Source organism: Nannobrachium achirus, assembly GCF_963921795.1.
Source record: "Nannobrachium achirus genome assembly, chromosome: 15".
In the NCBI taxonomy this organism is placed as follows: domain Eukaryota; kingdom Metazoa; phylum Chordata; class Actinopteri; order Myctophiformes; family Myctophidae; genus Nannobrachium; species Nannobrachium achirus.
The window spans coordinates 15,932,404-15,948,003 of NC_137822.1; the positions used below are offsets into that span (position 1 = coordinate 15,932,404).

Sequence of the window (15,600 nt, forward strand, 5' to 3'; positions counted from 1 at the left end):
GGTGTCAAAAAATGGGGGGGGGGGGGGGGGGTTAAAATAATAATAATAAAAGTGTAGGAAACATTAAGGAACCCATAAAAATGTGTCCGTGACCCACAAATGGGTCCCGACCCAGTGTTTGGGAAACACTGTGGATTGAGCCAATAGGGAAACGCTGGAGATGTTGTAGGAGGAGCTTTACTGTACGATGGCCGCCGCCATTAGTCTCACATTACGAGGAGTAGGTAGGCTGCGGTTAGGGTAGGCTACTTACTATCTGTCTATCTCGTTTTATTTCTGAACGACTGACTGAGAATGAAATCATATCGGTCATTAGCGTTTCTTGTTTGTGCTTTTGTGGGATGTTTTTCCGACGATGATCATCATGAGATGGAAGAATTCCTGAAGAGGGAATATTCGCTATCGAAGCCTTATCAAGGTATGTATGACCATAATAATATAACATCCCATTCCCTGCTATTTTAGGGACAACCCGATGTGAGCATTTGAGAAAGACACATGATGTTACGTTGTAGGCTAGGCACATATAGCCTACTTAATAGGGGCGATCCTTTCAATACATTCTGAGCAAATTCTGAGATGTATATTGAGATGCAGCATCTCTTTTTCGAGAGGGTTCTTAAGCCTACACAAATAGGCCTACAAAAATAGCAGAAATGAAAAGAAAAACACGAGCAGCCTACATAAACACAACAAACTAAACACACAGATATAGGAGCCAGGCAGATAGGATAGCTTTCTCACACCATCTCCATCAGCTGTTACCACAGAAGAAAGGGGAAAGAAAATCACCTGGATAAATAGAGTTCGGTTGTTTTCTATTTGTTTAACCCATTGACCTGTAAAATGAATATATTCTATATGACGACTAACTCTACTCTGATTTTCGCCTAAGAAATAATGCAATCATAGACAATTTTATGATAAAAAAAAAAGACTCTATGATTGCATACATTGTTCGCTTCGAATGTGTGTTCAAAACATCAATAAAAAGGCGTTCACTATTCCATTCCATTCCATTGTGTTTGTAAGCTCATTTAACTTCGGTCTCCTGGCGAATCGGTCTTTCTTTGTCATGGTGATGATGGTTTTTGTGTAGGTGTGGGATCCTCGGGATCGTCTCATTGGGAACTGATGGGGGATGCTATGGTAACCACCGAGCAAGTGCGCCTGACGCAGGACATGCAAAGCCGGCAGGGGGCGGTATGGAGCCGTCTTGTGAGTATACTGCATGTGAACAGTTTCTGAAAGACCTTTAAAACAGTTGACTTATCCTCAGCAAAAGCCAGCAGAATTAGTTTCTCGTAGCTACCAAATTTTCCATGTGGCAGAGCAGCACATTTTAGCTTATTGTGTTATTATTACAGAAACAGAAAGAAAGAAAAAACGTTTCCCATTGTCCCATGATTTAGCAGGAGAATGAGCACTGGTGGAAATAATATTGTGAAACCTATATTAGAAGAATAATATCCCCTGTTGCAACAGACCTTAATAAAGGACTTCACCTTATAGAAAAACTGGAGAAAGCGTTTATGATATTGTTAATATACAGCATAAGTGTTAACTTGTTTTTTGAGAAAAGCTGACAGGTAATGAAGTGATAACCTTGCACACACACATCATACTTTCTTTCCATCTTAAGAGCCACACACAAGCATGCACCCACACAGACACACACACTTTACTATGAGTGATTTTTTTGGCAGAACATGCAATATAGCATTGTCTATGCCAGGGGTTTTCAAAGTGGGTGACGGGGCACCGTGGGGTGCCGCGACGGCAGTCCAGGGGTGCCGCAAGATCATTTGATATTTGGAATTTATTTGGACACTTGAAAAAAGATTTAGTATCATTTTAAACTTGAAGTACAAAGTTATTTTCGGTCAGTTCTAACCAAAATGGCTATTATCTCAACGTTTTCCTCGCAACATAATCACTCAAATATCGTCACTGTCAGGCAGAAACCTTGTATCTCCAAGTTTCAAAGGTGTACGTCTTTTGGTAAAGCAAAGCCCTGCTTCATCATACAAGACTGTCGCACAAAACTAGTGAAAACAGCCAATCTACAAGCACACAGTGTGCTTGTAGATCTGCTGTTTTCATTAGTTCAGTACATTTTATAGATGATAAAAACAAAACGAACGGTTTCCACCCGACAACGACGATATGCTATAATATAAGGTGCTGGGAGTGAAAATTATAATGTAGGGGTGCCTCGGATTCAAAAAATATTTATGGGGTGCCCTGAGACAAAAGAGTTTGGGAACCCCTGGCCTATAGAATCTAGGCAGTGTGTCAGTAGTATCTTGGCCAGTGGTGTATTCTAGACTTTTTTTTAGAGCATACTATATAATCTATGATCCGCGGCTATTCGTGTGGCCAGGGCATACAGTATGCACTGCATACTATGCAGTGCGTAATGCCTATCAAATACGCTACTTTGAAAGGTTCACGAGGGCAGACAGACGCTATTCATATTTCTATTTCCGACAGTAGACGCTGTATACGTGCTTTACAGGTAGAACAAAGCACTGATCTTGGCCCCAGACACTACAACTGATTTTCTTTCCAACACTTATCAATGCAGACGTTGGCCTGCTGTGAGGAGGGGCTCTAGTTGGCACACCGTTTAGGTGCTACTGGACTGCAGCCTATAATCAATCTTTTACATTTTAACCTGTATGAAAGAGAGAGTAATTGCACTGATTATTCTTTCTACCACAGTGTCTATATTTACTGTAACCATTTCTGTGTCCAGCCTTGCGACCTCAGGGACTGGGAGATGCAGGTTCACTTTAAGATCCATGGCCGAGGCAAGAAGAACCTCAATGGAGATGGATTGGCCATTTGGTATACCAAGGAACGCATGCAAAAAGGTCATTACAATTTGACAAGGACTTTCCCAACAATGAACAATGAACAATGATACGATATTGTTATTTATGTTATAGGTCATATCTGAATATGTCATTGCAGGCCCTGTATTTGGTAATAAGGACAATTTCACTGGCTTGGGTGTGTTTGTGGACACATATCCCAATGAAGAGAAGCACCTAGAGGTATGCTTATGTTTATAAGTGACTTTTTGAGCGGTGGTCACACCGTCTCCATAGCGTGGCCGTGTGTGTATCCGCGTATGTATGTATGTATGTATGTGTGTCTGTATGTAGCCTCTGTATGTAGCCTCAGTACCCCTGGGTGACCAGAGAGGTGCTGTTGAGTCTAGCCTGCCCTGAGCATCAACTGCAATAGCAGTGGTGGCCTGAGTGAGCAAGTATGGCTCACACTCTCACACATGCCTGATGAAGACCACATGTGGTCGAAACGTTGCTAACTAAATAAACTTACCTGGGAGCCTATTGAACGGTGTGCGAGCTTCTCCTTCTCTCCTCACACTCTCACACACACACACACACTGACACACACACACACACACACACACACACACACACACACACACACACACACACACACACACACACACACACACACACCACCGCTCACTTCAAACTTGGGTTTGATTTCATTCTCTTGAGCAGTTCTGCACCAATAGAGCAGCGTGTTTTATAAAAGCCACACACAGAATAGATATGAAGCACACAAAATAACTTGAATGTTCTTGAGATGCTCTCTTAGAACCCCAGTGGGTGCAAGCGTTCTTGTAGGGCTGTAGGCCTAGAATTATTGAATGTTTTAACCAGTGAAAAATAGCAGATATACAAGCTCACAGCGCGGCACCAAGTGCCGCGCTGCGAGCTAGTAGATCTGCTATTTTTGAAAAACTGTGATATATATATATATATATATATATATATTTTTTTTTTTTGGCAAGTCTTTGAATATATCTTTTTGAAAGCGAACATTTGCAACTCAAATATTTGCTTCTGGGGGGTCCCTAATACAATATTTTGAGATTGGGGGGTCCCTGGAACAACATATTTTGAGATGGGGGTCCGTGGCCAAATACATGTAGTTTTGGGGGTCCTTGGCATGAAACATTTTGAGAACCACTGACAGAAACAGTAAAAAAAAAAAAAAAAATCAAGATTTTTCAAAAATAGCAGATCTACAAGCTCGCAGCACGGCACTCGGTGCCACGCTGTGAGCTTGTATATCTGCTATTTTTTAATATTTAAAGCATAAAGTATTGCGTAATATTATGTGTTCAGGCCTAAATGGGTTAAAGAGCCTGTGTTTGTTCTTTTTTCAACCCTAGGCGCAGAAGAAGAGATATACTCCCCGTACACAGGTATCCTGTCTTTGGAACACACATAGTGTTGACCCCACCCCACGTCGACTCTGCTTATACACTCTCCATTAATCCCTATGCATGCTGCCCTGATCCCACTTTCACTCCACACTCCACCTTGAGCCTTTCAATATTACTGTCTTAATCCTGACTTAAAGGAGTAGTTCACCCCCAAAATGACTTTTTTCTATTGATTACTCATGCCATGGAGAGTAGAGTTCAATAATATTCTTTGGTTTGTGTCACATTCCTAAGACAACTTTTTGATTAAATTTACCCCCATTGATTCCGGATGGGGACCCGTTTAGAAACGGGTCCCCATCCGGAACGAATGGGGGTACATTTATTGTTATCACATTTATGTCTTAGGAATGCGACAAAAAACTAAAAATATTATTGAACTCTAGTCTCCATGGCGTGACTAATCAATAGAAAAAAAGTCATTTTGGGGGTGAACTACTCGTTTAAGCCTGATTTATACTTGGTTCAGTAGTTGTGTATTGCACCAAAAATAGCAGATCTACAAGTTTGCGACGTGGCGTGTTGTGATCTTGTAGATCTGCTATCTTTGGTGTGTGACACCTGTGTGCAACCAAGTATAATTCAGGCATTAGGTTACATTTCCACACTCCTGTGATTTAAAAATTCTGAGCACATACATGACTTATCCATTTATTTGCATGTATCCTGCATTGCATAATATTACGTTTATTTATTTTAATGTGATGGCACTCATCAATATTGTAATAACAATTTCAATACTTTTGTAAAAACTAAATGACTATCTCTTGAAGTAGCAATGTATTTGTTTATTTTTTAAATACATTTTTGGGGCTTTTTGCCATTATTGATAGTACGGTAGGTAGACTGGAAATGGGGGAGAGAGATGGGGAGTGACATGCAGCAAAGGCTGTCGGGATTGAGACTCGAACCCGAGACGCACTGTCAGGCATCAGAGCCTATGCGCGTGGACCGCTAGGCCCGCGGGCGCCCTAAGTAACAGAGTTTTGGCAACAATTAATAGAATCTCTCTGGTTAATTTAATTTAATTTAAATATGTTTTCTAACTCTGCTCTGCTTTGCGATTTAGACAGCCTATTTAGCCTAAGAAATCATGCAATCAGAGACAATTTTATAACAAAAAAATAGTCTAGGATTGCATATACTGTACATTGTTAAATGCTAAAGCCTAGTTTTAATCCAGACTCTATCTGCTTCCTATTAATCACAAGAGGATCTTCCCCTTTGTGCTGTCCATGGTGGGGAATGGCAGCATCAGTTACGACCATGAGCGTGATGGCCGGCCTACGGAGCTGGGTGGCTGTAATGCCATGGTGCGGAACCTCAATCACGACACGTTCCTATTCATCAGATATGTCCGCCGTAGGCTCACGGTAAGAAACATGCACTTGGTTAGATCTTTAAGCTGCAACCTGTAAGACTAAGATTGACGTCCTCCCTGGGATTCGATCCCAGGTCCCCTGCACGCGAGACAACACTGAGCTAAGACAAAACACCCATTGGACATACTGCGTTTTTGAGCTTCAAGCAATGCCATCAGTAGTGTTTCTCGGTAGAAGAGCAGGAAGACCACCTCCAACCTAGCCTCGCGTAGCCAGGCTTTACTCATCAGCAAAGAGAAAAGCCTGGTGACAATATAAGGCAGAAAGCGTTCAACTTCCGCCTTGTGAGCTTCCCCGGAAGTGAGCTTCCCCGGTTTTCCCCTAACGTAACTTCCGTTAAACGCTAGAAATCTTGGAACCAACCGGAAGGCATATTGTCCACAGGGTGCCTCCAACCACTGGAGGTGTAATCTCTCAAAACAGATACTGCCCAGCACCTCTTCCATGAACATGTAATGTTGTTGTTAGTAGGAATAAACACAGAAGCACCCGGGGGGAAGTGGACTAACACAGGGGAGGAGCCAAACCGAGTGCCTGTTTTAGCGAATGGGTATCCCAGATTGCTGCAGATTTATATTGTTTTAACATACTCTACAGATTGGTCAAAGTAAAAATGTATTCACTAAAATAATTTTGTACTTGCATTTGTCTGTGTTGTACTTACTAATAATTCCTCATTATGTATTATTTATGTTTTCAAACATTCATGGATTCAGTGTGGTTTATTAAACTAGAAACTTAAATTACCCGACAATCGAGGCATTTAATTACCCTTCCGACTATCAGGCTGCCTGCGTCTGAAACGGCCCCGATTATCGGGCATAACTTTCGTCTAGTGTGTGAGGGCTCACGGAGCCAATCTGAGCCCAGACGAGTGACTCGGAGGACAATCGGGGCCAGTCCGACTCTTTTAAAAAATGTTTGATATTTTTCTGACAGTCTTGCTCTTTTGTTTATTTTGCACTTGGATCTTGTTTTAATATTGAACAACACAAACAACAACCCCCTGTAGATCTTGCTTTGCTAGCTTTTCATTGTAGAAGGAAATAAGATAAAACTGGAAAATTAAACGTAATATATTTTGATATATTTGTCTTCCATTTTAAACGTGGGCTTGTAAAAGACTTAACAGTTATCTTGTGCTGTACAAACGAATCGAAATGCAGAGTGAAAATATGTAGTTCATGTCATCCAGGTCATGATAGACATCGACGGGCAGCATGAATGGAGGGACTGCCTGGACATTCCTGGGGTGAAACTGCCCTTGGGATACTACTTTGGAGCTTCGGCCGTCACTGGAGACCTCTCAGGTGAGGAGGACCCTCTAACAGCACCATATGTTGCATGGGAATTGCATAACCACAATGGCATCCTGCATAGATACAATCCATGCACAAGACATGGCATATAAATATTAAGAATGGTCAACAAGCTTTAGAAAAGGTAGGTTTTAGCCTAAACTTTCAGGTAACACCATCTATAAAGTGTGAATTGTAAATGCCTAAATTGTAAATGAGAGCAAATTATGCAAATTGCAAAATAAGAGTCAGGATGGTAGCATGTTTTATGCTATCTAAACAGTTCATTTGCCTCGGATCAAAGCGAGGGAAAATAGCAGATCTACACAACGTGCCACGCTATGGGCTTGTAGATCGCCTATTTTCACTACTTCGCTATCTTTTATTTATTTAGTATTTATTTCTTACTTTTGTTCGTTATAATATGTATACAATTATTTGTAAATGTAGGAAAAGAAAATTGGATTTTTACTCTAGTCGTGACACATTGACACTGACATTGTATACGGTTAAATAGTGGATTCTCTTAAATATTTACGTGTGCCTTAAGTTGAAAAAGAAAAAAGTATATCCAGATTATTCTGTGCTATGAACCCATAATGAGATGATTCCGTAATATTACCATGCTAATTACTCACACTTATTCCCATTACTTTGTTGTCTTCTGACAGATATCCATGATATTATTTCCCTGAAACTCTATCAGCTGACCGTGCTGCGGAGTAAAAAGGAGGAAGAGGAGGAAGAAGAAGAAATCACTATCCCCAGTGTTGATAACTTGGATCTACTAAGAGGTAAAACACACATGCATAGTTAAATGTTCTCTCACTTTGTTTTTGTTCTTTTTTTAAACCACTTTCAATCTGGTTTCCCTATAATTGGTCATTATAAGTGAAAATAATGCTCTACAAGCTCGCAATGTGTTGTGAGCTTGCAGATCGGCATTCTCGCTTATGGCTTCAGTGGCTAACCATCTTTTGCTACATCTGTCTTCTCAACAATGGCCTCTATTTTTCTTCCATGTTCTTTCTGGAAGCACCCCTTTCAAATTATATCAATGCACTGAATGGGATTTTTTCACGTGTATGCAGACTATTGAATGGTGCCGTAGCTGAGATGCTGACCTACCCAACGTGTTAATCACACCATTGATTGCAAGATACTGACGGGGCTCAGTAGGTGCGCCGTATAAAGTATAGTTTTGGACCGCGATGGAGGCGCACTGTCTCAAGCTGACTTGCGAAGTCCGCTTGAGCCGACTCAGCGCCGTTAGAAGTTGTAAACCAGGGGGCCAGGATCGTAAATCATCGTCCCCCCGATTTTATCAAACCACTGAATGATGACAAACACCTACTGCCATCATTCAATGGTCTGAATACACGTGAAGAATTCCCTTTCAGTGCATTGATATGATAGCATTCGAAGCCGGTGCTGGAAGAGCATTGCTAGCCGTCTTTCCTTCCAACTCTTCTTCCGCCTCTCTAACTACCTCCCCTTTCTATTCCAGCGGGTCTGCTGGAGGAAGAAGGGATGAGTGGTATAGCCATCTTCTTCGCCGTGCTCTTCTCCATGCTGGGCTGTTTCATGCTCATCATAATAGGCCTGGTGGCCTACAGTCACTGGAATGAGAACCGACGCAAGCGTTTCTACTGAGAGTGAAGGGAATAGAGGGACGGACGGACGACCCCGTCGCCACAACAACTCTGTGGACACAACTGCACTGAGCTGAGACTGAGGTGAAAGAGATGCTTTGCCAGCCTGTGTAACCCAATAGGTTGTTTTCTCAAGGACACCACCACCAAGTGACAGGAGTGACTCGTCAACGTGCTACAAAAGGCACGTGTGCCTTGCCAACTGTAGTAATGAGAGGTCTTGACTTAAGCCTAATTTATGCTCCGTCGCGTGACAGTGTTGTACGTCGGAAATAGCAGACCTACAAGCTCATGTTGTGTTGCGGATCCGTGGCGTTGTGAGCTTGTAGGTCTGCTATTTTCGGTGCACGCCACCGCCATGCAACGAAGTGTGAATCAGGCTTTAGAAGTTGTTCTTGTCTGCGGTCTGAAACGCCTACCAACCAGGCCTTACCATTTCTCCTTTGTACTGTACATGTAGATGCACAGTTGGTTCTTAGTGACAAGGAGCTTAACTTGGTTATAGACAATATAGAAATTGCTGGTTGCCTCCTTTTTTCCCTCCACACCAAATCTATTTATTGAAAATGGTCAATCTAGCGGAGCTTGTAGATCTGCTATTTCTGCTGAAAGCCCTAGGGATGCAAGGGTTCAAGTGGTTAATTAGTTGCTTGTGAATGCTAGCCAATTAGCACATCATTCGCTTGCTTTGAGTTAGAAAATGCATATTTGCCCTATATACAGCAGTGGATACTTTAAATTCTGAAATACATGAGTATTTTAAGTCTGCTTGGTTTCCACTTTCAACCTGGTGCCCTATGTTTTCAAAAATGTGCAAAGGATTTCCAAAAATAGCAGAGCTACAGTGCCTACCATTGCCTTCTAAAGTTTGTGTATGCGACCTGACGGTCGCTTATCTCCCGATTAGGAAGTCTTACTGGTATATATAGTGGTTAATTTGATTCAAAGCCTTTCCAAGTTTCAAGCTCATCCTTGGTTCTCCTTCTGTGTGTAAAAATATATGCTGTAGTCACTGTAGTGTGCATGAAGTTTGAAAGTTTAATATGTTTTTTTTAATGTTTTTGTTAATGTCTTTTTGTGTGAAAGGAAAGGCTGCTTATCCCATTATCGCATGATGGGTCGAACTGATGGGTAAAATATTTAATTTCTGTTGTTGCCTGTTAAACTTGTATTGCTTTTACCAAATGTCCACCTTTATTTATAACCGTTTGGTTTCTTGTTGAAACCATGTCAGAATTGAATAGGATGTGTTATATATTTATGAAACATACACACATAATACATTTATATATTGTAGCCACTTTGTACTCTGGAACAGAAGACTGAGGGGAGAGGAGGGAGCAATGATTTGAATTATTTTGTCATTCCTCCCACACTGTCATTATTGACAGTTCTTCTCCATTCCATAAGAAACCCTAATTTTTGAGCGGTGTGTATGTCCATTTGTCTGTCTGTCCATATGTAGTCTCGCGTGGCCAGACTGTTGACACCGCGATTTGCAAATGCTCCCGTCATACAGTCTGGAATAACGTAAGAAGAATGACGAGTAACCGGTTAAAGCGGAAGTGAAGCCTCCTTCTCACTTCCGTTTCCGTCTCAAATCACGAACATTTATCATTATATAAATAAAATCATCTAAGCTTGCTGCTTAGCAGAAATGACATTTTAAACTATATTTTCATGAACGGACATGCCAGCTTCCATTACTCGCCGTTCAGGAGCTGTAGTTCCAGACTCTATATAGCATTCGGAGATTGTGGAATAGTTGTCTGGCTGCACAAGACCAGTCCATATGTATCAACAGGTCCTCAACAGCTGCAACACAGCTGGGTGACCTACCTTCAAGTGGCGCTATTGTGCAGCCTTGAAGTGATACTGTGTACTATAATTAATATGGTATATGCTATCCTAAAGCACCGCTCACTCACACTAGGTGATCCAGAGCTTTTATTGTGGAACTCATCCCTCCGCAATAACACATTCAGACAGGTCTTAACACTTTTCACCCTTGTGTCCCACTTTTGGGCTTGTCAAACGAAAATAGGTCTACAAACTCACAAACAAACCGTGGTGCTCTGCTCACACATTGTGAGCATGCGTGAGCTTGCCATTATCTATCTTGGCTAGACTGCTGTTGCTGCTACAATCACATTTTCCACCTCTTCTGGGAATAGCTCCAAGCCACTGTTCAACTATAATGTACTCCATGATAATAATTGTGTCCCCCTTTTAGCTGTTGTTGGGGTATGTGCTACAGTACAGAATGTGTCCTCTGCATTCACCCATCCTAACTTTTAGGAGCAGTGCCTGCCATTAATACTGCGTGTACTGCTCAGGGACACTGTGTCACATACAGTAGACTGGGCAAACCAGGGGGTTATCCGGTACCCTTCCCATTCCCATACGGCCTCTCTACCGGGGCCGGGGTGAAGCAGTGTTGATTTCGTCGACTAAAACAATGACCAAAAATGTTTGTCGACTGCGGTTTTTTTCACTGACGAAAACTAAATAAAAACGAATTAAAATCTAAGCTGTGATGACTAAAACCAAGACTAAATATATTGACAATTTTGTCAACAAAATAAAAACTAGACTAAAAGGTTTGGGTGGAGAAGAGAGTAATTTTATGTTTGTTTGCTCTCAGGTGTTGCGTGCTGAAAATAGCCGATCTACAAGCTCACAACGCGCCGCGCTGCGACGCGTTGTGAGCTTGTAGATCTGCTATTTTCAGCACACAACCAAGTGTAAAATCAGTCATTACGATGCCATCAAGACCTGCCAAAATACATTTCAGTTGACTAAATCAACTGAAGATTTATTTATGTTTTTATTTATTTCCTGGTCACTTTGACACCCGCCGTCCTGTATGGTATGGCATCACGTTCATACATTATATGCTGCCTTGTCTGTCATTGTGCCATTTTATTTTATTACCCATGTTCATCCTTTATCTACTGAATGTTCATCCTTTATCTACTGAATGACCTCCATATGTCAGTTTGTTTACCAAGCCCATTTCTTATTGTGCTCTGTAAAGATTTGCATTGCTCCCACTAAAGATTAAAAATCCAACACTGGGATAATTGCTTCCTTTGCACTTTTCCAGATAATATTTCAAGAAATAGGATAAAGAAATCTACATTGCTTGAGTCATAACATTTTTACAACTTTACATGGTTGAAAACTATTTACGCATGGTTATCATTTCCTCACAAGACTTATACCTTTGTAGGCACTCTCTGATCTCACACACGTTTGTATTACTACTAGAAGGTCGGCCGGCTGCGCCGGCCTCCCCTCTAGGTCGTCGCGTTGCGTCTATAGGAGTAAATATTCATCGAAAACAAATCCCTGAGGTACAGGGTGGCCACGATCTGATGGTTTTTTTGAGGAAAAAAAAAATTTTGAGAAAGAAAAAATGTTTGAGAAAAAAAAAATTGAGAAAAAAAAATTTTTTGAGAAAAAAAAATTTGAGAAAAAAAAAATTTTTGAGAAAAAAAATTTTGAGAAAAAAAAATTGAGAAAAAAAATTTTTTCTCAAAAAAAAAATTTTAGAGAAAAAAAATTTTTTGAGGAAAAAAAAAATGTTTGAGAAAAAAAAAAATTGAGAAAAAAAAAATAACTGCTCCTGCTAACTCCTACTTCTGGTTATTTTTACAAACTAGAGTAGTCAGCGACCCTCACACCCATGTGGCATCGCCGATCCAGTCCAAGTCCCTTTTTTTTAAGATTTCATTTTGGGCTTTTTATCTTTATTGATATGATAGTAGTTTGGCAGGAAATGGGGAGAGAGATGGGGAGTGACATGCAGAAAAGGCTGCTGGGATCGGGACTCGAACCCCCGATACGCTGTCAGAATACCTTGGAGCCTATAGTTGCCCGCTACGCCAGCAGGTCCCTTTTATGTGCATATGATATATGTCATCAGTATATATTCCCATACGTATAATGGGCATGCTCCCTTTTGCGCAATTATGGAGCTGACCGATTTGTTTGTACCTGATACCATGACGACACATTTAGGTTAGATAACACTAAATAACACAATTTGGGCGTAGGTGCATTATAACTCCTTATATGGTTATTAACGCTAACCCCCTAAGGCTTGTGGCGCTTCTGTAGTCTAGGATCCGATCACTGGTTCTCAACGTGGGGTCTGGGGGTCCTTGAGGGGGTCCCAGATTGATAGTTAAAGGGGAAGACCACCCATTTTCAATATTGAAATATGTCATTAATATACCTTAGAGGAGTTGTGTGGAAATAGAAAAAAAGTTCCCCCTCTTCTGTGTTGCCTAGAACTGGTTGATTTTGGGGTTTGTATTGTAAAGTACAATGTGTGATGTCATCAAGTTGTAGCATACTTTACAATACAAACCCCAAAATCAATCCTCCAGTTCTAGGCAATTAACACAGAAGAGGGGGAACTTTTTTTCTATTTCCACACAACTCCTTTAAGGCATATTAATGACACAGTTCAATGTTGAAAATGGGTGGTCTTCCCCTTTAAGAACTAAATAGATCCTTTCTCTGTAACACATTTTTACAGTGTAGATTGGGGTCCCAGAGATATAGATTGTATCAAATAGAGGTCCATGGCCTAATGCATATCCTGTAAAAGGGTTGAGCATGATCAATATCTCATGCCACAGTCAGTGGGGTAGTAGTGGTAGTGGTTCTTTTACCATCTAACGATAGATGCAATGACTCCCTGGAAAGACTGCTGGTTAAATTGATTAAATAAAAAGTTTTTTAATTCAAGAAGGATGAATGCAAGGAACATGACTAGAAACTGTCAGAGTGCCAATGTTCTTTTTATTAAAAAAATAAAATACAAATGACCCAAGAGCACACAACAGACCTCTTTCACAAAACCAAAGCATTTTATCTATCACACAATCGCGTACATTTTTCTGATATTTTTGGTTTGATCTGGGTGATAAGAAAACAATAGAAAGACTGCATTGCTGATGCCTGCTTCTTTCTGAAACATGGATACTGTCCGGTATCTCATTTTGGCAAAAAACTAAACAAAAACAAAAAAACACTAAAATGTGCCCATGCACAAATCATCAATGGCACCAACATTTGCTTGACATTATCTATAGCCGAGAGAAGGAAATGCAAGAGAAGGGTAGATTACATGTTGCAAAAACGTAACCAACTTAAATTGGATTAAAAAATAGCCGATCTTACAAGATCACAGTGTATAGATCTACTGTTATCACAGAGCTATTTTCACAACTAGATCTGTAAATCTGAAATGTTTGCATTTTTTTCACCGAGAATGACATAAACCAAAACAGGGATGCCAGGCTGAAAGTGGTTCAAGATCAGAGTGCAACAAATCTTAAAACATCTGGGCATGGCTTGTTGAGGTGTACTCAAATAATCCTGACAATTTGTCACGATATACTAAATGGCCCAATTTCTTTATGAGTTTGTGTTCATGATTACTGAGATTTAAAAGGCAACAATTCAATATTCACTCAGTCAAAATGTCTCTGGAAAAAAAGAGCTTTACAGATACCTAACATACCAGTTTAGTGCAACAAATACAGGATGGAAGAATTACCTGTTCACATATCCACAGGAAGCAAAAAAAAAAAAAGATAAAGAAATTAATTAGGAATTTATCTAATAAAAGAAGTATTTCCAACACTCCTTCAGCATAAACAACCTTACGGTGTGGCTTATCTATCCATAAATCGGAACAATTAACCCTTAGCAGATTAGAATGCCTGCAAACTGTATTCACACCTACTCTGCCACTGCCAGGATTAAACAATAGACAAAAGAATAAATGATCTTGAATGACCTCCGAATGTAAGCCCCTCCACTGACCCCTCCCATATTTACTGAGAGGTAAAACACACAATAGTTCTGAATACATACAAAACACATCATAGAAGATTTTGTTTCCTTTTTAAACATTTCCTTAAACAAATCCATATTATGCAGATCGATCTAGACGTACAGTTACAGTACAGTGCAGTACAGGCAGCACTGAGAATAATATTGCTAGTACATGATGACCACAGATAAATGAGAAATGAGAAAGAGGTTGCAGCATATATCAGTGGGTTTATGTTTTTGCATAGCATATTTGGGTACAGTACAATATATTACAGAAGTGCGTGATGAAGAAAAAAAGACAAAAAAATGGAAATATCACAATAAACATGGACAGCACTGCTTGCTTAATATTGCCCTGAGAGTGGGTACAAAATGTAAATGAAGAATAATTGACATCCATGGGCTTGGCAGTCGATATACAGTATCAATGTGTTGATCACTTATGTTAAACTATACAGCCCCATGCCTTTTGTGACACTTTGCAGAGGATGATCATATACAGTAACCCATGTGACTTATAAAAGCAAATGATACTGCTCTGTAACCAAGCACATGTGTCCAAGGGAGAGGTGGAGGCATCAGGGACGTGCTGGCCATTGGGAAAAGATTAAAATAAGATGTCGGCCTTCGTTCCATTTTGGGGGCTGGGCGGCCAACAAAGGCAGAAACCTTGTATCTCCAAGTTTCAAATGTGTACATTTTTTTCGCAAAGCAAAGTCCTGCTTCATCATACAAGGCCGCAGCACAAAAGTAGTGAAAACAGCAGATCTACAAGCACACTACGCCTCGCACCGCGAGGCGTTGTGTGCTTGTAGATCGGCTGTTTTCACTAGTTTATATCATTTTTTAAATGATAAATACAAAACAAACGGTTTTGGAAATACAAGGTTTCCACCCGACAACGACGAAATATAACTCATGTACAGTAATTGGCCCACTGGCTTGTCACTTGTCATGATCTTGAAATGGCAAATCTTTGAGTAGCAGCAGCGCTATAGAGAGATCTCTCTCCATAGCGCGCAATGAGGGCCTCTCCAACTCTTTTTCCCGGGCTGAATCAGGGGCCCAGCACGTCCCTGGGAGGCATAGTCCACAGAGATTCAACAGAGCAAAGCTAAAGGCTCTGTAATGATCACAAATGGAGC

At 40.6% G+C, this 15,600-nt stretch overlaps 1 protein-coding gene across 1 annotated transcript; it reads left to right on the top strand.

Moving 5' to 3' along the window:
* Positions 1-294: 294 nt before the first annotated feature.
* lman2la (lectin, mannose-binding 2-like a) lies at positions 295-8,603 on the top strand (the record flags this gene model as incomplete). Its single annotated transcript, XM_080743426.1, has 9 exons — positions 295-418; positions 1,100-1,218; positions 2,759-2,876; positions 2,977-3,059; positions 4,217-4,249; positions 5,482-5,643; positions 6,848-6,962; positions 7,622-7,744; positions 8,458-8,603. 9 exons carry the CDS (start codon positions 295-297, stop codon positions 8,601-8,603), a joined length of 1,023 nt encoding a protein of 340 aa, XP_080599552.1.
* Between the last annotated feature and the right edge of the window lie 6,997 nt (positions 8,604-15,600).